Below are 25,605 nucleotides of genomic sequence, written 5' to 3' on the forward strand. Positions count from 1 at the left end.
CCCTATACATCCAACCTCTGATCTGCAGGAGAGAAGCTTCCTGCAGAGCCAGTGACCTTCATCATTACAAATGCTCATGAAGAACTCTCAGATGCATCCTCCTCCTCCACTGAAACCCATCAGTTTTGCTATCCATTTCCATGCTGTGTTTAATCAGGTGCTGTCACAGTTTAATCACTTTGCAGATTCTTTGGTCTAAGCTTGGGATCCCAGATTGCAGATTCCCAGATTCCTGACACCAAACCTGTGCACTGTACCTGCAGCTGAAGTGGGAGAACCCTTGCATTTTTTAATCTGAAATCTCTTCACAGCCACTGGTTTTCCTTGGTATCGTGCCTGATATATAACAGTTCCACTTCCACCCTGGCCAAGAACGTTGTTTTCATTTTCACTGCATTCCAGTTTGCTATTTTCCAGGAACAGTCTGCCAAACAGAAATTGGGGGTTTTTAATTAAAGTTTCAAAGATGTGGTAAATTAATGTTTTTAATGTGATTTCCATTTTCACAAATCCCTAATAGGTTGTTGCCTTATCTACCAAGAGGACTGGATCACCTGAACTACCTTGGTCATCTCAGTGCACTCCATGCTGGCTCACATTGTACAGCAGATTTCTCACAGAAAATAGTAATTTGAGCAAAGAAGCACAAAAGGCTTTTTACTCATTTATCCCATAAGAATCAAACAGATCTGGAAAGCACATAAGCTCCTTTTCCAAGCAGACGACACAGGTACTGATACTTGTACTACTTATCTGTATTAATGATTTTTGTTTTGCTTCATTTACCTCCTGTTCCTCTTTTTTTTCCATCGAGGCAGGACAGGATGTTTATGAACAGCCCCACACTCTGAAACCTGATTATTCAAATCAGCTTAGTGTTCCCAGGCTGCAATTCATCATTTCCCCACTCTCCCAGAGACTACTTTTACAGCTGTTCACACTTCAAACATCTCCACTCGCCTCACACCTGCCAAATAAATCTGCAGGAGATAACAGTGTGAGGAGGGCTGGTGTGATGAGCTGATGGGGTGTTTGCCCAGAAAAATGACCCCAACAAAGCAGCAGGGGCCAGTGAGAGCACAGAGAGCTCTGACAGCAGCCAACAGGACAGTCTGGTCCAGAGGCCCTGTGATTCTGCATTGGGCACTCATGAGAGAGCAGGAGCCAAAGGGGACATTGCTCTGCTGTCCTGCCTGCCCTCAGGTCTCCTGCTCTGCACACAGAGTAATGAGGGGTGTAAGACTGAGCCCATCTGGGAATGCAGTTAAGCAGCTTAAAGATTTGGCAGTGCTGCAGAGGGTAGGGGAGAGCTCCTTCAGCTGTTCAGGGCTCCCACACACCCAGCACATCCAGCAGCCCTCAGCCAAGCAGGAGCCCCAGCTCAGCGTGAGTCCCCCTGTGGTGTTCATAAACTCACTCACCTACAGGCCCTTACAAAATAAGGGCCATTTCAGTGCCAATTTTGTGATGCAGCAGCACTTCCTTTTTGTTTTGCCATATTAAAATCTCCTTTTGTGGGATCCCAGAAAGACTCCAACTGCAGAAAGTCCTGGCCAGAGTTCTGGGCAATGCAGGACAGCTGTGGCTTTAAAAAGGACTTTGACATTGCAGCACAGTGATCTCAAAGGACCCCTGGTGTGATGACTCGGTCAGCACACAGATATTGTCTAAGCAAGCTGCTGAACACCAGGGGTGCAGCTCAGGATGAATTGCCAGAGCACGGATGGAGAGCAGATGGATTTGTTTCCTGTGGTCAGCAGAGACAACTCAGGAAAAGTGCCCAACCAAATCACACAGGTACACTGAAACTCAACCAAAGGCTGTCACACGTTACCTGGCAGGAAAATCAGTCATGAAAAGCTCTGGGACCAGCTCTTGGAGCGACACGGGGATGTCAGGGTGGTTGGGACACGTGATGTAGTCCAGCTCGATGGCGGTCAGGACGCAATCCTCCATGTTGAAGTACTGCGCGTCCTCAGCCCGCTCGCCGCCCTCGCGCTGCTCCGGCCTGGCAGCTGCACAGATGTGGCAGGGCACATACTGCTCCATCAGCAGCGTGCCATCGCTCTCCATGGCTGTGAGGGCTGCAGAGAGAGCAAACAAACAGGAAACCACGTCACCACCATGGCAGCTGAGGGGGAACAACAGCTCCGAGTGCATTCCAGTGTCCGCAGCCCGACCTGGATGTGCCGGCTGGGAATGGTCACGCTCACACAGAGCGGTTTGCTGCAGGGCACTGACTGGAACAGAAAATAGCTCTGCAAAGAAGGCAGAGACAGTGCTGGGGAGTCAGGGCTGTGGACATGACCCAACACTCACCCTGCTCTGGTCACAGGTAACCCACAGGCTTGTGAGGCAGATGTACTCAGGACCAGCAAAAATTGGAAGTATGTGAATAAAGGAATGGAGAGACCCTTCTGCTTGCTGGGTGTCTCTGTCTCTGCCCAGGCTGCCAGATTGTTTGAGGTGGGAATGGGGTTGGGAGCAGGCTGGCAGGCACAGCACACTGAGCTCAGACTCAGCACCCACCTGCAACACCCAGGCTGGGAACACAGGTCCTGTGGGCTCCCTCATGGGCAACAGGTTCAGCCCCTCCAGGGGAAACGTGGGTTCTACCACAACTAAGCCTTTGGGAGGTTCACACCTCTCCCATAACTACAGAGAGATTTTGTGGTGACAGGCTCTGTTAAATGCTCACAATTAGTCAGGGTGAACACAGGCTGCAGCCTTTGAAGTCGTGGCTCTTCTCAAGCTTCACTGATTAATTTTAGCATTATTTTAATCCAAAGGCAAATAAAATGTTCTTTTATCTTCAGAACATGTAGAACGTGAGGATGTGAGAGTGCACCACTGTTTCCTCCACAGAGCCTCCAATTAAGAGACTTTGGCACTGCTTTCTAGACCAGGGTAGGACGACAAAGAGCACTTCAGATTTTGTTTTGGTTTCAAACAAAGTGTATGGGGGTTGCAAAGAGCCTGCTGGGTAACAGCAGGATCTGTGCTGAGCACAGGAAAAGCAGCTGCAGGAGTCAAGGAAGTTACCTTGGCACACAGTCCTTGGTACCATATTCACTCAAGCCTCTCACATCAGAATTTTGTAACTCATAGAAAGTTAGAAATTATGGGCAAATCCTCATCCCAGTTGATGCCAAAATGAGTTCAAGGGACAGCACCAAACAGTGTGGGCCAAATCCTACGAGCACTGAGTGAATCTCCTGAACTCCTGCAGGTCCTGTTTGAACTGCAATGTTTCACCTGTGCTGCTGTGACAGACAGACTGGAAGACACAATGTCTAGACCAAAGGGTGTTGGCAACTAATCTTGATCTGTCTGCAGGTTTATTAGATTTTATCAAATGTAATTGGCTTGAGACTGTCAGAGCCTGAGGGGTCTTCAATTAACACACAATATTGTGCACCTGGAGAGCTCTGTCAAAGAACCCTCTGTTGAAAAGATGTAACACTGCACAGAAAATTAGAGCTGTTCTCTTACCAGGGAACCACTGGTCTATCAAAGAGTTGACATGATCCGTGATGAAGGCCATGGCTGAAAAGTCTCTCACTTCTGACTGGGAAATTATTTTAATTCCACCACTTTTTTTCTTTTTCCAGTTCACATCAGAAGACTCGACGCTGTGTGAGAAAGCCAAAAGACAGACCTGTGAAGCTTTTCTGAAGTATCAGTATCAACAAACTTTCTCTCTGGCAGGAAACCTGAGTTACATAATAACACACAGTTCATGAGTCATCGAAACACAAAGCAATCTAGCTTCGAGGGTGATTTTCAACTCAGCCTGTTCTGAAAATGACTTTGAGAAGAGAATTCTTGAGAAGAGAATTCTTGCCAGTTCCTCACAAAGGGTAAGTGCTATAGAAGGTCAGGACTAGGGAAAAACTGTGGCCTAAGCAAGCTGAGCATGACAGGGAGCTTTGACAGAAATGCCCTATACAGAATGATGGAAGGTTGGGAGTTGTAAAACCAGTCATAAAACTCCAGTGGAATAATAATGGTATTTCCAGAAACTGTTAGGAAAAGTTTATGAACATCATTTTTGCACAATTCCCATGAAAGTGTAACTCCCTGAAATACATGGGGAGCTAACAGCATGACCACTACCACGGTCCAGAATTCAGGATTCCAGCCTGTGGTTCGCAGGGTCTGGGTTCAAGTCTCTACTGAGCTTGGAAACTTGGGAAGGTCACTGCTCCCTTCTGGCCTCCAACCATGCAACAGCACCAATGGTTCCTCCCTGTCTTGCCAGGGACTGACGGAGCAGAAGCCTTAAATGGCTGCATTTGTGAAACAACACGGACAGGAGGTTTTCCCCAGGCTGGCAGCCAGCAGACATTCTGCCTTGGCCAGGTTGAGGCACTTGCCCACAGTCCCTGCTGCACAGAAGCACCTCCATTGACCTGGATTACTGCCAAGCAGTGGTGAAGTTTTAGGATTCAGTGGAAAACTCATTGAGGTAAGGAAATCTTTGCATATGAAAAAGCATGATTTCAAACTGCCAGAGCCCCATTCTGAATTTCACTTTCTGTTCTCAGTTCTCTTCCAATTTGTGGCTGCAACAGCAGATAAGCTTGATGCATTCAGACCTGCCAAATAATCAGTTATTCATCATTTTGCCAGCAATTGTTACCAGGTGAGTTATGTCCATTAGAAGAGCCTCCTCTTCTCCTGATGAGTGAGCACACAGCCCGGGTCAGGCCCATTCATCTCCATTCAGCTGATGTGTCTCATACACTCTATTAGTCCCCTGTCACACATGCTGCATTATGAACACAAATTACCTAAGATAGCCTCCATCAAAGGTAACGAACAGACCTTCCTGCCAGTAAACCGTGTGAGTCCTTTTGACTCGGAACGTGCTGCAGCGGTTCCTTTGCGTGCCTGTGAAGCTGTAGATGGTCACCTTTTTGCTCCTTGTCTTGGTGTTCTTCTTGTTTTCAAAGAGCTGAAACAAGCAGAAAAACATGAGTTTTGCATTTCTCGTAAGGATGTTTTAATCGGGCAAGAAAGTGATTTCTTTTTTTGGCTTTCACAGGTGCTGCTGTACCTTTTCCAGTAAAAGTGACTTGTGCTCACATAAAATTTTGCGATGGAATGGAAATACACATGGTAAAATTGATTTTTCCACAGTGGAAATCTTTTTCATGCCACTCAAAAAAGAACAATTTCATATCAGTGCACAAAGCTAATTCTGTAACTGTGACATTTGCCATATTTATTTCTGCATTCACAAAAGTCTTATAAACCTAAAGCACTAAATGTTCTAGTGAATGATGAAGTCTGCCCTCAATGCAGAGAGTTAACTTTTCCACCTGTTTTAGTAGGAGGAAGATGGCTCTTCTCCAAGACACTTCGAACCAGCAAAATGTATTTCTGTTTTAAAACCAAGAAGTTAATCTGCAGGACTCCGCTGTACTCATTGCTCCAACATTTATTTGCCTGCAGACAGGTCTGACGCCTGGCATCCTTTCCACTCCCTTCATGAGGGCTGGATGAAGCCCCTAGGAAAGGTGCTCTAGGATTATGTAGTGCCCAGGAGGACGTAAGCAAGAGGTTGCCAAGACACCCCGTTAAAAGAGGTAAAGTTATTACATGGCTTGAGAAGCCTGGAACACAGAGGACCTTCCAAAAACAGGTATCATGTTTTCCATGTTCTGTACATCATTGACAGACCACAGTTTAATGGAGAGCTGCTAAGAAGATAGCAGAGCAGTACTATAAATATTTTGCAGATATTTATTACAGTTTCAGATAGAAACTGCTACAAACAACTGGGCTCTCAGAACCTTGCAAACACTACTTTAATGTCACTCATAGCACTTGCACTAATGGGGTGCCTCATTAAGGCAGCAGTCCTGTAATTTTCTTCTCATTTAAACCCATAGAGATTCAGATATTTGGCTTTGCTGGAGCTATTCCAGATCTCCTCTGGCAAAGCTGTGAGGGAGTCTGGTCTGGTGGAATGGTCATGGACAAGAGCCGCAGGCAGAACTCCAATTACTTGTAATTGGAAGATGCTGGAGGAACTGAGACCTTCCAGGGGATCACGTTATAAAGAGGCTGTGGAGAACTCAGGTTTTCTCCCCCCAGTGCCAATTTGTCGTTCTCAATGACACCTACTGCAAAAACAGAGTCAGATTTTGAGTGCAGAGTCTTGCCTCTCCCCTTTACTCACACAATGTTACTGCAGTCTGTGACAGAGGCGAGATGTGAACAGACATCCCACTTACACCGAACCCCTTCAGCTGTCTGCTTTTGTTTGCAGCCAGACACAGTAACCTACCTGGAGGTCCATCTCTGCCAGGCTAATTAACATCCGAGCTATGAACCTCTGCCAGAAGCCAACGGGGACAAAGCTCATCTTGAAGACCCTCTGGACCGTGTTTGCAGTCTGGTGGCAGAGCCCGTGGATATCTAACGCCGGCTTGGTAGGAAGCAGATGAGGGAGGAGGTAGCTGAAACACATCAAGTTCAACAGCTCAGATTTTAGCTACAGCTTTTAACAGTGAGTACATTGTTACCAGATAATAGGGCGATTCAGTCTCCAAAGAGATTTTTAATGGCACAGCCTACTGCATATAAAAAAGCTTTTAGACTAAAACGCTGCAGCAATACATGGAGAAATTAATTTACACTATGAAAGCAAGCAGAGGCAAAACAGACATTACATAATTCAGCCAGGGCTATTGGAAAGGGCTAAAATTGATGTAATGAGCATTTGTGTACTCACAAATTAAATGCATTAAAATATAAGGGTCATTAGAACAGCTGTGATGTCGGGACTCGTTTTTTTGGTACTACTTTGCCCTGGTAGTAAGCAGGGAATTAGAGCTGTGGAACAGGAGATCAGTGCAAAAACCACCTCCAGCAGCTCAGGTTCTGTAAGCCCAGAAGTGGTGGAAAGGAGTTCCAGGCTGCAGGGACTGGACTGGGCTGCTCTGCCTCAACCCATCCCCAGAATGAGAGCACCCCATGGGTCAGCATGACAGGGATTCAGAATGAGAGCACCCCATGGATCAGCATGACAGGGATTCCTGCTGCCCCATCCTGCAGCTGATTGATCCCTGTTTGTCACATCCCAGACAAACATCTAGAGCAAGAGCTCACTTTGCCAGGCTGCTGCCAGCAGAGAAATCTCTTGTCTCAGATGCCTCTGCAAGCAGATTATTAGGTACTTTGCCCAAGTGTGAAGAAGACTTGATGTTATCTGTGCCTGACCAGTCAGCAATAACAGGGTTATGCTGGTGTAGGGGACCACAACGTTTTCAAATTATTTTCAGATCTCCCAGTAATCCCAGAATATTCATTTGTCCTGATCTTTCATATTTGGGAAGTTAAACGTCCTGGAACACTGCAACTGTTTTGAAAACCATGAGCTTATGGCTTTCAATACTTGCCAGTAAATCTCCTGTCAGTGATACTCTTCTGTACCAAACACATCCCAGGATGCCTGTACAATCTAAAATGTTATTTGCTTATAAGCAGACACACTGCTGTTTTATCAGTGCTGAGCCTGAGAAAATGTGTTGGCATCTGGGGCTCATCGTTGACGGGCACAACGACAGCAGCAAGGCACGTGGCCAAGAGACCTGACCAAAATAACACTGGCAGGGACTAGACACAACCAGAACTAATGCTGGGTCAGAATCCACTGCTTTAAAGAATCCACTGTCTCTCATGTTTTCTCTCTAGCAGCTGCAGCATTCTGTAAAATTTGAAACATCAGCTCAGAAAAAAACCAGCCATGATTAGACAACAGCTCTCTCCATATGTCACACGTGATGACATATTACATGATGAAATTATCTGTTCCATGAAACATCTTTGGAATGTAAAACTGGCAAAAGTTTCAATTATAAATTCCAGTAAGAATGGTCACGCTTGTAAGTGTATTTTAAGAAGCAGAGCACAGCTAACTTACATGCACCTTAGGCAGAAAAGCAGAGTGCAACAAACTAAAACTTCTCGCTCTATAAAAGTAGTGGATGCATCATCAGAGACCCAATAAATTTTCCCCAGCACATCCAAGAAAAGGTCTAGGAGTGTAAGAAGGGCCAGTGAGGCCCTTCTGGGCCACAACTATCTAGTGGATTATAACACAGATGGTGATTCGACGCTCTTGAACAACAGCCAATGCAAATTTTGAAAATATGTGAAACATGCCCCCATCCACCCTTTCAGAACAGAAACTGGCAGCTGCTTTCTCTACTGACTGCACAGAAACCCTATCTGGCAATCTAGACAATAATTGCAGCAGCACAGTAACAAATAACTGCTCTGTGTCTGGCTAGTACATTAAATTAATCCAACCTGCTATAGCTACAGCCCGTCAGTGGGAAGAATATTCTGCTAATGTGGCTTGGATAGCTCAGAAAAACATTGGGCAGGCCATGAAAAAGCAGTTTCCTTGTTCCTGAGGCACAGACAATGTAATTGCCCTGGTGAAAAATGGCAGATAGTGACAAGGAGTCCAAAAGGCATTTTGGACTGAGCAGAAACATTGCTGCTTTATCTGTGTTAAGCCTGAGAAAATTTGTTGGCATCCGGGACTGGATAAGTGACAGGCATAATGACAGCACAGAGAATGCTGCACTTGTGCTGGCATTCAGAGCTCCCCCGAGGCTCGGGGCGATGCGGCCGCGCTGTCCTGCAAGGGCAAGGAAGCGAAATGCAAATGCCACATCACAAGTGCAGCACAGCTCCGGGCTCACCGCTAGCCCAACAACAGGCTGTCGCCAAGCAGATGGCAGAGAGAAAAATCGCAGGGAACTCTGCCCAGAGGAAAAGGGACCGGGGGCAGAGGGGAGGAGGACTCATTAACATTTAAAGAGAATGAGCTTTCTTAGAGCATTTCTAGGAAAACTATTGATCAACACCTATTGAAGTTTAAAATCAAGTAAATCACGTTGCTGCTGCAGCTACGCTTTCCTGATTTCACCAAGAATAAAATGCTGCTACTTTCAGGGCTGACACAGGTATTGATTACCCAAAGTTTTCTGCCATGCTGAAGTGAGGATCCTTCACTGGAAACAGATGACTCCAGCCCATCTATATTTCAGGCCTGGCAGCCGTGGCCTCACATCCTCTCCCAGCTGCAGCTGCGCCGGCTGAGCCCTCACAGCTTCCACCTGCTCGTGGCCACATCCCCGCGGTGTCACTGCCCCTCCGGGCTGGTGCCCGAGCCTGTCACAGCCTCAATGCACCCAGGGGACAAAGACTGCTCTGGGAAAGCTTTCACACGGGCTGGTTTGGCCCAGAGGATGCTCAGTTCAGGAAATACAGCCCAAATGGAGGACGGGTGCCTTCCATGACACTGCTGAATGCTCTCAGATATTTTCTCAGCACAAGAACCCTGTCAAGACAACCACTTAAGAGTGGCAAAGCCTGTTAATATCTACTGACTAAAAGGTCATTTTTCTCCAGCCTGACGAAACCTCTCTCATTATCAATATACCTGTTGTTGGCCACAGGCAGGGCGATCTCAAACTTGGCCAAGAACTGGAAGTACTGCTCTTCAGTCTGCTCGGTGAAACCGGTCCCAACCAGCAGCATCCTGAGGTCCTCTGCTCTGATGACTCCATTCTTAGCTACAGACTTGGAGCTCTTGATGTTGAAAATCCTCTGCAGACACTCTGAGAGCCAGACAGGGTCAAGGAAGTAGAGGTTCCTCAGGCCGTGGCTTGTGTCTGGGAAGTGCAGTAGTGTCCCTGTTTCTATGAGAAAATTAATGGCTGCAAAAAAGTAAAGAATTGGGAATTAGCAATAGATCAGCATTAGGAAACCACAGAAGTGCAAAAGAGTAAGACTACGAGGCACTTTTTGCAGTTTTATGCATTCCAGACACAGCCAGCACGCAGCCAAGCCAAGAGAGTAACATCTATCTGAGGAGTGCTGCTATCTGACACTCCACTTGTAAAACCCACATCTCACTTCTTCACAGCCAGTATTTCTGTCCCCACGACACCTCCCCTTCACCCTCCTCCTGTCATCTTCACAGGGAAGGGCTCTCCCTGCCTCCTGCAGAGCAAGGCCTCCATAAAGATCACAAGACTGGGGACCTACAGAGAAGCCAGACTTGAAACTATGGCAACCTTCACTCTACACAGACTAGAAATGAGACACAGCTTGTTAAAAAAAAAAACCAGTATGAAATCAGTAACCTCAGACCACCTCAGAAACTTCCTAGTCTTGTCCTCAAAGCCCCACTACTAATTTTATATCTTACCAATTTCCAAAGTCACCTCTACACTGGTGGAATTTGTGTTTTCTATTTTTGGAACACTTCAATTGGACATACATATTAATTTCCAAGAAATGACTGGTCTGCTCTGACCTACCAGTTTGCAAGTCTTCATAGTCTTTGATGTCATTTCCAGGTGTCTGCTCGATCATCAGTTCTATCTGTCTGTCTGTTAAATACTGCACATCATCATTTTGACTTCTTCTATGCTGCTCTGCAAGGACAGCTTCTTGGAGGCTAAGGTAACTCCTTGGTATCTGCAAGCCACGTGAGAAAACCAGCAGGATCAGGATCAGCCATTCAGCAAGGGATGAACTGGCTGCCACCTTTCTTTCAAAGGGATTTTTCAGTGCTGTCTTTCCCCAGAGCCAGATTGCCATTTTAAATATTCACATGGCTCCTGCACCAACCCCTTACTCCATCAATAACTCCTAAAGGTGACCTCCCAAGCCTCCCAAAAGCCCTGCTTTGGCAAGGATCACCGAGACAGAGCAGTTCTCACCAATCTCCCTGCAAGTTTCTGGGAGCAAATTGAGCTGCCAACATCCTTCATGTTGCAGGTGACGTGAAAAATCAGCTGCCGCAGTCCCTCGAGGCCTTCCAGAGTCTTACACGAGAGCTCACTGCAAAAGCCATGCAAGGGGCAAGGTTATCAATCCTTATCAGCACACTGGCTTCCTTTCCAGCCTCACTTTCTCTTATCACTGACTGTAAATTTCCTGTGTCAGCTGAATGGGAGGAAGGCTGTCAGAGAGTATTTTTAGAATACTTTGGAGAAAACACAGAGTCGTCTGGAAAAGATGTATCAGGCCACATCTGTATTAGCCCAACCTCTGCTCTGCCTGCTTCAGTGCCTGCACTGCTGTCCCCTGTGCACTGGGGTGTCTGGGGACATCCTGGCAGCCTGACCAGAGTCATCCCCCTCTGTCCCTCCAGAGCCACACACATCCTGGAAGGGGCTGTGGGGAGGAGGAGAACTCTGTGCCCCAGCAGCCTCTGGGGACAGGTCCAGTGCTCCCTGCCCAGATCAAAGAGGCAGGATGATGACTACCAGACACCTTTTCCACCCTCATTCCGGCCCTTGATCAGCTGGATCCTGCAATCTGGGAATTGATGCTTAGATCTTAAAAGCTGGCCTTCATTATCTCTTCAACAGCTAAAAATCTGCTCTCTTCAACTCCTACTAGTTTTAATCTCTTTGTGGGCTGGATAAGAACAGTCCTGTTCCACGTTCCCCAACAAAGGGTCTTTCTAACTGATCCTACACACGTTCCCATGGCAGACAGAAAACCCTTCTCTAATGAAAATATGCTTTATCTTAAACCTCAGCCCTCCATGGCACTGGGAAGTGTGCAGCTCACTGGGATGCTGGATGGCCCTGACCACGGAAGCACCCAGGGTCACCCACACAAGGATTTCACACTCCTCCACTCCCAGAGCTTAATGCCATGCTTATTCCAGGTGGATGATGGAGTGTGGAGAGGCACAGGAGGAAAGAGGCTGGGAAGAAATGCAAGGGGAAAGGAAGGTGAAGAGAAATGTTCACAACGCCTGTCAGGGTGAAAGAAAGTCCCCTTGAGAAAGAATGACAGAGATTGTGTTGTGATGCTCTGAAGTGATGGCAAAAGAGGCTTGAGGTGACACAAACAAAGTTTTCTCCTCCTCATGGTGAGTCTTTGAGCCTCACAGTGGGTCCCTGGTGCTTCTTCTGATGGAGAAGAGCTGGCTGGGAAGCCTGAGAGTGCCTGGGGTGCCTGACACGGGCTGGGGTGCCTGACAGTGCCTGCAGAGCAGTGTGTGGGAGGTTGGCTGATGCCTTTGCCAGGCAGCAGATGGGAAGTGCTGGGGACATCACAGTGCCCTTCCTCATCTGCCAGCTGCCACCTGCTCCTGCCCCAGGCAGATTTTTTCACGTTGTCTGGTGCCAGCTTGCTGCACCCCCTGGCTCACAGCAAGCTCCATTCCCAGCTGGAGCAGCCTCCTCTTCCCAAGGGCATTCTCTTGGAGCAGCGTCAGACTGCGTGGCCTGAGGGACACCCCCCTCCCAGGCAGCCCCAGCCCTCTGTTGTGACACCTGGAGATGGATGGGGCAGGTTTGGACTGCCAGGGGCTCAGGGGACTGACCCTCCTTGCCCAGCCACGTGAGCCGTGTTCCCACGTCAGGAACCACCCACAGCCTCCCCTCAGCAAAGGCCCTGGCACCCCTCTGCGACAGTCACGCTCCCACAGCATTAATCAGTCAATCTGCACCCTCTCCCCTTGTGACTAATGTGTCACCATCAAACAGTGAGAAACCTGAGTGAAGGGGGAGCAGTAAACAGGCTGGTCAAGGTCATGACTTTGGAGCTTCCAGCTCTCAGACTCATCATCAGCCCCCTGAGCAACACTGACCTTCTCTCTCATTATAATACATTATCTCAGTCAAAAATAGATGAAATGCAATGCTGACGAGCCTCTAAATTGGTTCCGTTGCCAAGGAGATCAAGTATCTCAAAATTGTTAAAAGTGTCATAAAATAAAGAGTGAGTGACTGAACTTCACAAAGGCACAAGGACTCACTGCAGGTGCTTGAAGGTGATATCTGGGAAGCCAGTTGCTCTGGATCCGGAGGGAGAGCGACACAGAGCCAGGACGTAAGCCCTCAGGGTTGCTATCCTCTCCACACGGAATTTCGTCTCAATCAAATCCAGGTGTGTTCCCACCACCAACACCACTGAGTTTGGAGCCTTGGCCTGCAAGAGAAAACACTGGCAGTGATCTCATCCAGATTGTATCAGTGAGGACAGGTGAAAAGTGTAGTATTTAATAGGAGGGAGTCACACATATCAATAAAATGGAATACATATATATATTTATAAAACAAAGGCAACCTGTCGTGGCAGCTTGACAACAGCTACAAGTGACTTGGGTATTGCAGAAGTAGATCATGGCTTAATCATCTGCTGCTACTGCAGAACAGGAAACTGTCACTTTGGGTTTTTACATCAGGTTTTAACATAAAGGGAGTTGCTGTGAGTCAGTGAATTAACAGCACTTGATGGAGTTTGCATTCACCAGTTTGTCTTTCCAATTTCTGGTACCCTGGTACACTTTATTTCCAGTAAATTCCACAGGTTGGGCATCCAGTGTGTTTAAGATACTTCCCATTGTGTGCTTCAAAGCTACAATTTCACTTCTTCTCCCCCAATTCTATTGTAAAGTGTCATGAACAAAGACTCTCTTGTGGTTTTCTCCTTTCTACATACAGCCCTCTTCCTTTCCCCTTTTTCTAACCATCATGATCACATTTCTCTGCATTTTTCCTGATGTTACTGTGTGCTTGCTGGGATGTATTAAGGACACATCATACATTTTGGAAATATAATAATTTTCCCTTCAGCTTTGTTACCTAGTTTGGGTTTTTGATTGCTGGTGACCATTAATATTTCGATAATTACAAGATGTTTGCTTTTCAAGAGGCACCCCTTTTTGTGCATTTAATGTTGAAACAACTATCAAATAATAAAGAGTTACAGACAATTATGAACATGGTGTTGGAAAAAAGCAATGAATTCACTGCAGCTCTGGGTCTAAATGAGAGCTGGTTTGGAAATACTCTCCAGCTTACCTGAACCTAAAGTGTTAAAAATATAATGTCAAGACTAATGTGTGTCTAACCCACAGAAGAAAGAAAATGCTTGAAACCCCCCTTGGAGCACAGTGTGGTCAAACACTAATTCCAAAATAAGTATGTTCAGCCTTACTTAGCAAGGGTTTATAAATCAGCTTTTGTTTCGCTCTCTGCTGTGTGTGAGGGAGAACAAAGCAAATGATAAATTTAAACCATTAAATATAGCGATACGCCTACAGCGTAATGGAAAATGAATCCCAAATGCTGTGCAAAATTCATAGCTTGGGGAGCTTTTAAAAGCAGAGCAAAAAGAATCTGCAATATCACATATCTGCGTGCTGAGCTGCTGCTTGATAAATAGATATCCCAGAGCCCACCAGTGACTTCTTACCTCAATGTTCAGCAACCAGAACTGTAAGTTTGCCACAGCTTCTTCTCCCAGTGCCAAGTTCCAGACCACTATGTACAATGCTTTGTCTGTGAAGAAACACTGATTGACTGTAGACATGCTCGCTGGGCCTCCGATATCCCAGACATTGAACTCCACTGAATCAACCTACTTAGACAAAGAGAAGTGTTCAAATCAAACCGTGGCAGTAAATCACTGGGAGATAATAGCTGAAGTATAAACCTACGCCTGCATAATGTATGACACAAGAAGGGGTTCAATGTCCTAATTGTGCCTCCAGGAAAGATAAATCAACAAGCAATTGTTAAGCACGGCTACCACTTCCCCACAGGAAATCAAGACTAATTACTTGCTGCTAAAACGATAGAGGTGCCCTTGATGCTGGTAAAACTCCAGCTAATGCTGTGGATTCTCCAGTCCAAACAAGGGTCTCATTCTGAGCCCTGCATTTCACTGCATCTGTAATAGAAACTGTTTCATCCTTGCCTCTGCCACAAGACCATTGAAGCTGCTTATCTGCCACTGCTGTGGGGAACAGGAAACCCCTGCTGAAATCACTTCCACTGAGCTCAGACCAAGCTGAGCCAAGCAGAAGGGGGATGCTCAGGAGATGGGGAGCTTCTCAGGCCTTCCATAAACACCTCCTACACTTTGCTCCCAGGCTTCTGACGTCTGTGCCACGCCAGAGATGGGCCAGAATCAAAATTGCTGTGAATCAGACTCACTGATTTCTGGGGGAATGCTTAAATGGAGGCCTCTCCAGTTCTGGCTCTCTTCCCAGTATCCCTGCATCCATTTCTCTGTGCAGCCCCAAGACAGCACTAAGAGGGAGCCTGGCTCTCTGCTTCAATGGCACTCAGGCTCCCAGTTGCAGCAGGAAGTACCTGCATACCTGGGAAGCTCTGTCCCTAAATCACTTGGCCCTGGAGAGTCAAAAAACCAGAGACTGAACACAAAACCAGACCTTCCCCCTCACAGGAAGCCCCCATCCTCAGAGCATCACATAACCCCCAGTTAGGAGGTTTAGGAGGCTGGGGCCAGGTACTGACTGATCCCACATGGAAGTTACCCTGTCAGAGTTCAGCCAGGAGCTCAGCATCTCAGCAGGGCTCTGATTCTGTGCAATCCGTGTGAAGTCTCCCAAAAACAGCTGGAAGAACTTCCATATTGTTGAAACCAAGCCCTAACCAGCACAAGGACTGCTTTGTTCATCCAAAAGACCTTCAGCTGTGAGTGTGTGTAAGGACAGACAGACTCAGAGATAGAGATAAAAGCCCGTTATTGTCTTGATTCCACTCCAGGTCCCTGGTGCTGTCTACACTTTTATTTCATTCAATTGCTCTTCAACACAAAATGCACAAATCCCTTCTCCCAACAAAGTCTACCCTTTAAGGAGTCAGCCTGTGTTGCTCTTTTCTTCCTGTCTCTGGCCTGGCACTCTTTGCTGTGGAACAGCTGAACTCAGCAGGCTCCTTTCCCCTTTCCAAAACAGTCTGGTGGTCATGGCTCTCATCTGGGAAGGGAGAGTGATGTGTTTGCACCCCCTCAGCTCTGACAAGACCTCAGGATGAATTCTGCATCCTCGAATCCCTGGGCTACTCTGCAGTCAGTGGACAGGGCCACCTACAAATGCTTGGATTAAATCAGCACTCTCAAATGAGTTCAGTATGACACACTCCACGGATGAGCCACCTGAGATTTGGGTGTTTAAGATATGCCTTGGACATCTCACCTTCCACCCTCATCCCCCACCCAGGACAGGTCTGGTATCAAGCAAGTCCAGCTTTAGGCACTGATGTCCCAAATGGAAGCCCAATCTGCTGCAGAGAAGCTGATCTAAAGCACTCTCTCAAAATTAGTGTCCACTGAGGTGGGAGAGCCAGAATTTCAGCCTAGCCAACACTCTTTAGAATACAGTCAGGAAAACAGAACTGCCCTCTAGTTCTGGAAATGAAACAGAATTGCAACGGGTCTAAAACCACAGGCCACTTGTGAGGCAATGGAAACTGCTCTTTGCAAGAGGACAATTTCAAATTTCAGCCCACAGGTCCTGCAGATCTCCGGCCGCTTTTCACCTTTGCCTTGTGTCCCACGGGCTTGGGCAGCTCCCACTTGCTTGTGCGGATGGTGGCCTCGCTGTGCATCATCTGGGGCACCTTCCCTGTCTGCAGGATCTCCACCAGCGTGGACTTGCCCTGCCGGGGGGGCCCGATGACGATCATCTTCATCAGCTTGCACTTCTCTGCCCGCCGCAGCTGCGCTCGCAAATACGCCAGCACCGTCTTGGGGCCTGGGAGAGGGACACAACGGGGTGGGCACTGCAGCCAGCAGCACCCAGGGACAGCACAAACCCCACTCTACACACACATCCCAGCTGGGAACTCCTGCTGCCCCTGCAGCCTGGCTGGGGGCTGAGAATAAACAAAGAAACCTCCAGCCTCAGGACAAACCTGAGACAGAGACCCCAGGAAAAGGTCACTGCTCGCAGGCTCCACAATGGAGCACTGTAAGGAGAAACAAATGCTGGGGCTCCTATGCTTCAGAAGCTGAAAGGAAACATAAATTACTAATTCAGTATTGGAAAAATACTCAGCTTTTCCCTCTGCTTTTATGCTTCCAGTTAAAGTGAGATTGAGGTTTCAACAGTATACTACTGGAGCGGGAATAATTCCTAATAACTGGAGCAGGAATAATTCCTAATAACTTTGTTCCCACAGGATTTTCTGATTAAAATGAAGAAAAAAAAAAGAAAAAAAAAAAGAAAACAGCATTGTAATGGATCCAAAAACCTAGCAGCTCACAATAAAGTCACTTCAATGGGACTGTGACTGCTGATCCTAAACACTTCAGTCTATAGAAAGACCATCTAAATATCCTAAAATATCCACATTCAGGAAGCAAGCCACAGAATTTATGCATACTGCAAATGAAATACTGCATTTATAAGTCATCATTTCAAATTGTGATTTGTCTTGAATTGATCATTACAGCCAGAGCTTAGCACTGATTATCAAATTTGTAAATATGAGTAGGAAGTTTCCCTGTGCAATTCCAGTTAACCCCATGAGGGCTCAGGCATTCACTGTCTGTTCCTGCTCTTGACCATTAAAAGGAAGAGATTTTATTGCATGTTCAGTCAATTTAATAAAGAATACACAGCATCAGCCTTACCCTCTTTTCTGATCTCTGCAGGAACGTTACTGATATTGAGTTCCTCGATATCCAGCTGCCAGAGATTAGCCAGCTGTCCAAGTTCTGGAGGAAGCTCTCGGATACCAGGGTTACTGTACAAAAACAAATAAATCTACCAACAACCAGGCTTTGTGTGTAAGTAGCTGCTCTCATGGACTCTCAGATTACGCTATTCTACCCTTGCAGAAATCTTCCATTAACATTTTAATAAGACTACTCAGCACTTTAATAGCAATTTCCATCCTAAAAGTGATGTATAACCTCAATTTATCCTCCAAGGCAGACAAATGTAATCATCTTTGCTGGATAGTTGAGGAAATAAAGGCAAAAATGATGAGTTATTGAATGTAGCACTACAGAAACTGACAGCAAAAAGCCAGAATGAACTAGAGGCACATTAGATTCCCAGGCCTGTGTTCAAAGCATTAGATCATCTTCCCTAACTCCAAAGACCAGCCTCCTCCTTATCTAAAGCAAACCATGGGCACAGCTCTAACGAGGGGCTGACAATGTCCAGCTTTCTGACTTCAAAAGCACTGGACATCTGGGGTGGGGCTCCACAGAAGACTGGTCACTAAAACAACACGGGAATAACACTGCAAAGCTTTTCCAGGACATGGACTTACTTTCCTAAATAAAGCTCTGTTAAACCTTTCAGGAGGCAAACGGACTGCGGGACAGAGTCCAGCTGATTGTCGTTCAGATAAAGAACCTCCAGAGAATCACTCAGAAATGCTGGAAACTCCAAAAAAGGACCTGGAACGAGACAGAACACAAAATGCACCTTTGAAAAAAGAAACAACAAAACAGGCATCAAGGCTCTGAACCAAGAGCTTCACGGGAACTTTGCAGGCAGGACATGAGGTCACATCCATTGGCAGGGCCACCACCAAGCAAGAGCAGAAAAGCAAATGGCCTTCAGTGACAATCTAACATCAGTGTTCACATCTCAATGTCCTAAAGTCACAGTCCTGGAAGGGGACAGTGTCCAGGGCTTATTGTGTGCTGAGGGAGGAACTCCAAACCTGCCAAAACAGCTCAGGGGATGAGTGGCACCTTGTCTCCTGCTGCTGAATACATGGTATTATCTTGTGAACTGCCCCTATTGCAGCCTAACACTGAGAGGGCATCCCATGGGTACAACTGGTTCTTAACAAGGCACTGAAAGGGCACACCCAGGGCACAGCTGGTTCTCAAGGTGTTTTTTCCATATTACCTGAGAAAAGCCAGTCAGAATTTATGTTCACGTCCCCACACTGCATTCCACAGTAATTTATGGTGGATCAAAGTCAGTACCAACAGAGAAGAAAACCCAGACTGGAGCTGAGACTGACCTATGCTGTCTCCAAAACATGCTGGTGTTTGCCCCTTTGTTCTGTTTTAGAGAAGGACTCAGGGAACTTCCCCCATGCCTGAGGAGCATCTTGTGCATTTTGGGAGCAGCCTAAGCAGTAGGATCATCAATTGCATGGCTGAGTTGCTGCTGCTGCTGGAGGGGTTCAAACAAAGGGAAGCTCTTCAAGCCCCAAAGAGCACCATTTCACTCCAAAAATGGCACAAAAAGCTGCCATGGATTGTGTTGCTGTATTGAGGTTTGACATTTATCTACCAAAGAGCATCCTGAAATGAAGGAAAACCAGGCAGGCTTGGAGTCTGAATAGGAAAGTACAACCAGCACCATCTGCTGCCTCCATGGTCAATCAAAGCAACTCCCTGAGATGCAAGACTCTCCCTTCCTGAGGGATGGGACAGTTCCACTTCAACCAAGATCTTCCTTTACAGAGAAAATGTGAGGAACTGCAATTAGACTCAGTCAAAAAGAGGAAAAAAAACTGGAAGAGGTTTTCTCAGGAGAAAACTCCCCAGTTCTAATATTAACAGCATTGCAGCCTGAGCTGTGATCAGAAAAGGAGCAAGATAGAGTCCCACTGTCTGCAGGGGTGTCTCATATACGTGACAGGACTGTCTGGTGTGGGCAGTGTCACAGTCTGCCTTTTGAGTTTTCAAATTGAAAAAATAATCTTTGGGATTATTTTAGGAGAACAGCAGGCTGATTCAGGGATGCAATTCACTTCCTTTCTGGCTCATTGCTGAACTTTGCATTGTTGCTCTTCAGTAGGTACCTGGGCACAGACAGATTTAGTCCCTCTTGGACACGTAGGAGCAAACTCCTAAAATAGCAGCAATACTCTGAATTCACCAAACAGTCCCAGGTGGAAAGGAGTGTACTATATTGGAAGCAAGCTCGAGGTGTTTATGAATTGTAATTATTTATTCATGAGTTATTTATGATTTCTCTGGCTTCAGCTCAAATTTTCTTTTAAAGAACTGTAGAAAAATTAAAACAAAACCCATCTTGAAAATGTATTTTTGGATGAATAAACGCTACCAACACCACACATGCATGTGCAAGAAGTTATTCTGAGACTTATCAATCAAGTATAGTGAGCACCATAAATTATTCTCTTTAAATAACCTAGACTTCAGTAAACAGCTTTGTTGGTAAATCATATGAAAACCTGTCCACCCCCACCTCACCAGGAGACTTCTGTGAGCAGCTGATGTACTCCAGCTTCTGTTTTCTCTTGATGTTTAAATTCTTGGCCACATCCTCTCGTCTCACCAAGCTACACTTGGCAGAGGAACAGAGAGAAAAGGATGAGCTGCCTCTGCTCTGTCTCTGTGCTGCTCACCCAGGCACCAGCCAGGTGGGCTGCTCTGTGCCCCCTCACACCTGGGGCCACCTGAGGCAGCTCCAGGCTGCACCAAGGTGTAGAGTGGCTGTTCAAATGTCACTGCTGCAGAGCCCATCCTCTCCTGCCTTCTGGGTTTGCAGCATGTAGAGATTCCCGTTAGGACAGCAATTCCCTTTTAGAGCTGGCTGTAGCTGCCTTTGCCTGCTGCTCCTGCCCTTCTCTCCCCTTTGGGAAGTGCTGCTGCAGCACCTCACAGCAAAGCTCTGAGGATATGTCAGACTCCACAAGGTTCACACTCCTTTTCCAGTTGTTCCATAGGCCAACAATGTCACAGCATTTCCATTTCCTGCCTGTGAAACAGCACAGATCCACCTCTTCTCCCCCTGGGGGGCACACACACCTCAGCCAGCACAGCAGCCTCCACTGCCACGGCCAGGAAAATGAGGCAGGACCAGCCTGGCCTGGAGGTGCAGGTTAGAGCCTCTGCCTCCCAGAGAGCAGCTGGAGGTGAGGATCTCCAGCCCTAACCTACAGCTATGGCTGCACGTGGTTCATTCACCATTTTCACCTCAGGCAGAGTTTGCAGGGGAACTGAGGGAAGGATTTGCTCCCACGAGCCATCCAGGGCTGCTGGGATGTGCTGCTGGCTCTGTCCCACTCTGTGACTGGCAGGGAATGCTTAGAGCCAGGCATTCTGCAGGCAGCCAGAATGACAAAACTCCCCAAGTGCTTTAAAATAAAACAACAAACAAAAGAAATGCAGATGAATCCCACAGAGAGCAGGAAGCAGTGCAATATCTTCAGATATCCCTTTGTTCTCTCTGGGATTTCACGTGCATTTCATCAGCTCTGCCCCAAACTGAGGGTGCAAATCACAGGCAGGGGAAAATGTGCCATTTATAAAGTGAGCAACCAAAACAATCCTAAGAGTCACAGGGATAAATATGGGTTAATTTCCCTTCAACATGCCACTTAACGCTCTGGCTAAAAGGCATAACCTTCATGAAGGGCAAAAGAAGCAGGTTTCACACCATTTTTCTATATTGGTGGTACCAACCAGCTGCATCATTTCTTCAGAAACATTTTATCTGAACATATTTCCCCTTAATGAAACGCAGTTGCACTTTAAATTGCAGAGGAATTTCCTCTGCTTTCCCTCCAGCCAAGCTGCAGATTCCTGCTGCCTCCCAGCTCTGCTGGCATTGCCAGCACTCGCTGTGTGCCTTACCTGCCTCGGGGCCACCACGCACCCTGTTCTTGGTGGTGAAAAAGGGGATCCTCTTCGTCTTAAACCCCTCATCGCTCCTGTGGGCCAAACAAAACAGGGACTCGTGGGAAAACATCTTGGAAAGGTGCTGGGCTACACTGGGAAGAGCCTGATCATGCACTCACAGGATCCCACCTGCTCTGGGGAGAGAGATGGGGGTGAAACCCACTGTGCAATCAGACTCCACCAACATTTGTCCAGCCCAGTGGTTTTCTCCTGGCAAATCAACAGAGCTCCTCAAGCAGCTCTCCCAGCTCCCAGGGCAGCAGCACTTGACCCCTGGCTTTATGGGTGTCAGGGTTAAGTGGTTGTCAAACAGCAGATTGAAGGAGTTTCACCAGAAGTGCTGGAGAACCGACCTGCAGCCACTGCCTGCCTTCCCCAGGGAGGCTTGGAGAAGATGACCCACCAGCATGACTCTGGAAATGCACTGGGACATTCAAAAAGTGGCAATTTGTCTTTTGTAACTGACACAGAAACTCCTAGGGACTCCAGAAACTGTGTTGGACAGGCACCCAAATGAGAAGATATCAGCATGACACAATTCAGTGCAATTTTGGAGATGATAAAGGACCTTTAACTCTCTATGTTAAACATCTCTATTGGAATTTTTAAACAGAAGAACATAACTCATTCATTGGACGATCTTATTAACATCAGCCTTAGAATCACAGAATCCTTTAGGCTGGAAATCTCTATGAACTTGCAGCTGGTTATACTTCCATTTAAGAAACAAAGACTTTTCAATTTTTCCATAACAATACTCCCACACTAACTAATAACTGCAGTCCAAGCCAGATGGTTTATGGTTAAGATATGCTCCCCACAAACTTGTATTTGTAGTGATGAACCACACAGAGGGCTGAAGAAATTCCTACATGCTCAGAAATTAAACTGCTATTATCAATAATCTATCCACTTAATAAATGATACAGTGTGCTAAATGCCCAAAGAATTCAGCAAAGGATAATTCATCACTGTCACAGACACACAATGTACTTGGGGACATGGTATGTGGGTATCAATGCCTTCTATGCAGGTGATTAATTCTCTCCTGACACCCTTTGTGTTACACGAGGCATTGGGTTTGCTATTATTTCTTCAGCTTTTGTTTTCTTAGCCAAAACTTGAAAGCAACACTTACTTCCCAAGCTGGTTTTTTGAAAGATCCAGCGACTTAAGTTGTTTGCAATTCCACTTATCCTGCGAAGGCAACGTAACTAACTGATTTCCCAGCAGCTTCAGGGACACCAAAGCCTAGGAGAGGAACAGCCTGGAGTTAGGGAGCACCAAACACACAGAAGGAGCTTTTTAAGCATGGCTATTAAATAACAGAAACACGAAGAAAGTACATCTTATTCATCAGAACATCCTGTCCGTGCTGCCCAGCATGCAAACATTTCCTCCCTGTCCCCAGCAGGTTCTGCACGGAGCAGCACCGCTCACTCCAGGGAGATTATTGCTCCACTTGCTGACAGATGCTCTTGGAAACAGCCCATGCAAGAGGACATCTTACTTCTTAGTGAGCAAACCTTTCCAAGTGGGAAAGAACACTCTGATTTACCAACACAGGATGCCACGTATGGACTACAAATATATGTAATAAATGTGCGTGTCTGCACACAGTGGGCTTACACCTGCAGTGCATCACAAAATCAGGGTGCAAAACATGAACCACTTCACACAAGGAAAAGTTTTGATTGCTTTTTTATGACATCTGTATTAAAATGGACAGGATTTGTATTCACTTTCTGAGATATATACAAGTTACACATCTCCTTTTTTCCCCTCCCAGCAGAGACAGGAATTTTAAAAACAAGTGAAACTGATTGAGACCATACAGTTAACCCCAGACAGATAGGACTCAGCTGGAAACACCAAGTTTAACATACAATCTCCTTTGAATTTAACTGAAATATAAAAGAAAAAATGCAGTTCCCATTCAGCTTTGTAAAGTTTATGCTCTTCCATCTGCCCTTAATAATGTTGAGGCTCAAATGATCATTTTCATTTGGCTGAAAATCCAATTTTCCACTGAAAAACAGCGCTGTCTGTAGAGTTTCCAACCAGGTTTATCCATCAAGTCCCCCCACCATGAAAAACTGAGATAAAGCAGAATGTCAGCTGAATTATCTCCTGTCAGAAGTACAGCAATATTAATGAATTATACCCCATGGAGATCGTGTTTTACCAGCAGAGACTTCAGTGTCAAGTGTGTTAAATGTTTTATGTGCTCCATGTTAATAAAAAAGGTTTATGCCCCTTTTCATCGAGCAGGATTAACGGGGTCTCACAAAGCAGTTTGCTGGCCTTCCTCCCCTTTTTTAGATTGGAAAAATATGAGGTGTCCATGTGACATAAGTGATGGACAAGCAGCAGTGGCTGGAATGGGAATTACCGTGCAAAACGCTCCCTCTAGTGATGGAGAGGGGCAGAGCTGGGCTCTGCTGGGTTTCGGGAAGGTGAAAGGAATACAGAACTCCAAAGTGAGCCACCCAAGGAAAGGGAGAACTGGAAAACTGAGAACTGACAGAAAATGCTTCATTGTGCTCCCCTGGGAGGGGGGCCCAGCCTGCCCTTGGCTCCTGGTGTGGGGCTCTCTCCAAGTGTCAGCATGGGGCTGTGCAAGGACAATGCCTCAGACTTCTCCCCAGAACACCCCTGGGCAGGGGGAGGGAGCAGAGGGAGGCTGCACATCCCAGAATTAGCCCAAATGTGCTCTGGGGGCTCTAACTGGGGTGATTCTTTCTCAGTCACTGTGTCTGTGTGCTCCCAACACTGACCAAGGCCACTCTCCAGGGAGCTGAGAGCCTGGGCAGCTTCTCTCCAGTGGTTCTGTGCATGGGGGAAATCAGTGACTGTCAGCTGGCTGTGGTTCTTCATGGCTGAAACTCTGGAGATCTCCAGTCCTTTTAAATTACCTCTTGTGTCTGATTTCTCCATTTTTCCTGCCTTTCTGTGTGAGAATGGAGGCCTCCAGAAGGGACACAACAGCAGTGCCAGACAAACTGCCTTAAAAGCTGCAGCCACAGCATGCAAAAGGGTGTGGGTGACACCTGAGTGAAGGGACTGCAGCATCACATTAAGGTGTCTCAGTCAAGGTCATGATGTGGAAAAGCTGACCAGAGTCTAATCTGAATTATTCCACCCAGAGGGGGCCAGGTCTCTCCAGGAGAAGCCAAGTAGTCCAGAGAACTAAGACATGGCTTGGTTGGTTCCTTTAGAAGGCAACAGCCAGGAAAGCTGAGGAAGTTTCTGTTTCTCTCAACACCACATTTCTGGAGTACACAGGGTATTAAGGACTGAGCTGGTCCCAGCCTCGAGATTCCTCTGCAAACCATGCAAAGGCCAGTGATAAACTCCACTGCACTGCAGCTACAGTGACAAATGGCTGTCCCATGACATCTGCTTTCAAGTCACAGGCCTCCTCTGCTCTCTGCATTTCCCAGGGAGAAACAGTTCACAGCTGTTCCTACATAAAAATAATACATTATCTGTAGGAACACTTCACTTCCCATTTCTGCCTCCTCCACATCTGCTTCTGGAGCATGAGCACAGCCCTGTTCACCCACACCAGCTCTACAATCAAGGAGTAGCCAAGCCAGGGCTCCTCCAGGCATGCGGTTTCACCTTCTATTGCTCACCACACTCTGGCCCTCAGGGCACTGAAAATATTTTATATTTCTTTTATGAATAAAATGCTGATGATATACAGATAAGAACTGACATGATTTAGGGCAGCCAAGACTCACTAACTTTGAAAACATCAGCAAAGATTGTGCTGAGGTCTCCCCCTCTGCACCCTCTGAGCAGCAGCACCTAAGAACTGTGCCCTGGAAGCACCATCTAGTGTTTAATATCTGCCATGGTGGCTCCCACCCCCTGGGATGGCTCTCAATGCATTCAGAAAAACCAAGTTTTGGAGACAATAGTCCATAGGATTCGTTCTGTTTCAGGAGAAATGCCAACTGGAAACAAACAGCCAGCAGAGAGCAAAGCCAAATGTGCTGGGAGGACTGGGAAGAACTGAGGGAATTCAACCCTCTTGCTCCAGCAGGAGTAAAAGGCATCTTTGCAGCACATCCTGAGATCAGGATGGGCATGGAAATGAACCATCACTTCTGCATCCTTCCCAGAGAGGCCAGCAGGGAAAAGCATGGAACTTCTGCCCAGATTCAC

General features: G+C 46.7%; 1 protein-coding gene across 4 annotated transcripts in view; it reads right to left on the minus strand.

Moving 5' to 3' along the window:
• Positions 1 to 25,605, minus strand: part of LRRK1 (leucine rich repeat kinase 1) — a 72,729-nt gene that overhangs the window by 15,994 nt on the left and 31,130 nt on the right. For all 4 annotated transcript variants that reach the window (XM_074549172.1, XM_005483470.4, XM_005483471.4 and 1 more), the window contains 15 exons: positions 22,571 to 22,683; positions 21,388 to 21,464; positions 18,090 to 18,219; positions 17,443 to 17,555; positions 16,347 to 16,561; positions 14,254 to 14,418; positions 12,812 to 12,984; positions 10,755 to 10,875; positions 10,350 to 10,509; positions 9,467 to 9,743; positions 6,296 to 6,467; positions 4,794 to 4,957; positions 3,493 to 3,632; positions 1,835 to 2,084; positions 258 to 424 (listed from right to left, as the gene is read on the minus strand). In XM_074549172.1, coding sequence (XP_074405273.1) covers positions 258 to 424; positions 1,835 to 2,084; positions 3,493 to 3,632; positions 4,794 to 4,957; positions 6,296 to 6,467; positions 9,467 to 9,743; positions 10,350 to 10,509; positions 10,755 to 10,875; positions 12,812 to 12,984; positions 14,254 to 14,418; positions 16,347 to 16,561; positions 17,443 to 17,555; positions 18,090 to 18,219; positions 21,388 to 21,464; positions 22,571 to 22,683 — 2,437 coding nt within the window. The remainder of the gene's footprint in view (positions 1 to 257; positions 425 to 1,834; positions 2,085 to 3,492; positions 3,633 to 4,793; positions 4,958 to 6,295; positions 6,468 to 9,466; positions 9,744 to 10,349; positions 10,510 to 10,754; positions 10,876 to 12,811; positions 12,985 to 14,253; positions 14,419 to 16,346; positions 16,562 to 17,442; positions 17,556 to 18,089; positions 18,220 to 21,387; positions 21,465 to 22,570; positions 22,684 to 25,605) is intronic.

The sequence above is a fragment of the Zonotrichia albicollis genome, chromosome 11 (genome assembly GCF_047830755.1).
Source record: "Zonotrichia albicollis isolate bZonAlb1 chromosome 11, bZonAlb1.hap1, whole genome shotgun sequence".
NCBI classification, from domain to species: Eukaryota; Metazoa; Chordata; class Aves; order Passeriformes; family Passerellidae; genus Zonotrichia; species Zonotrichia albicollis.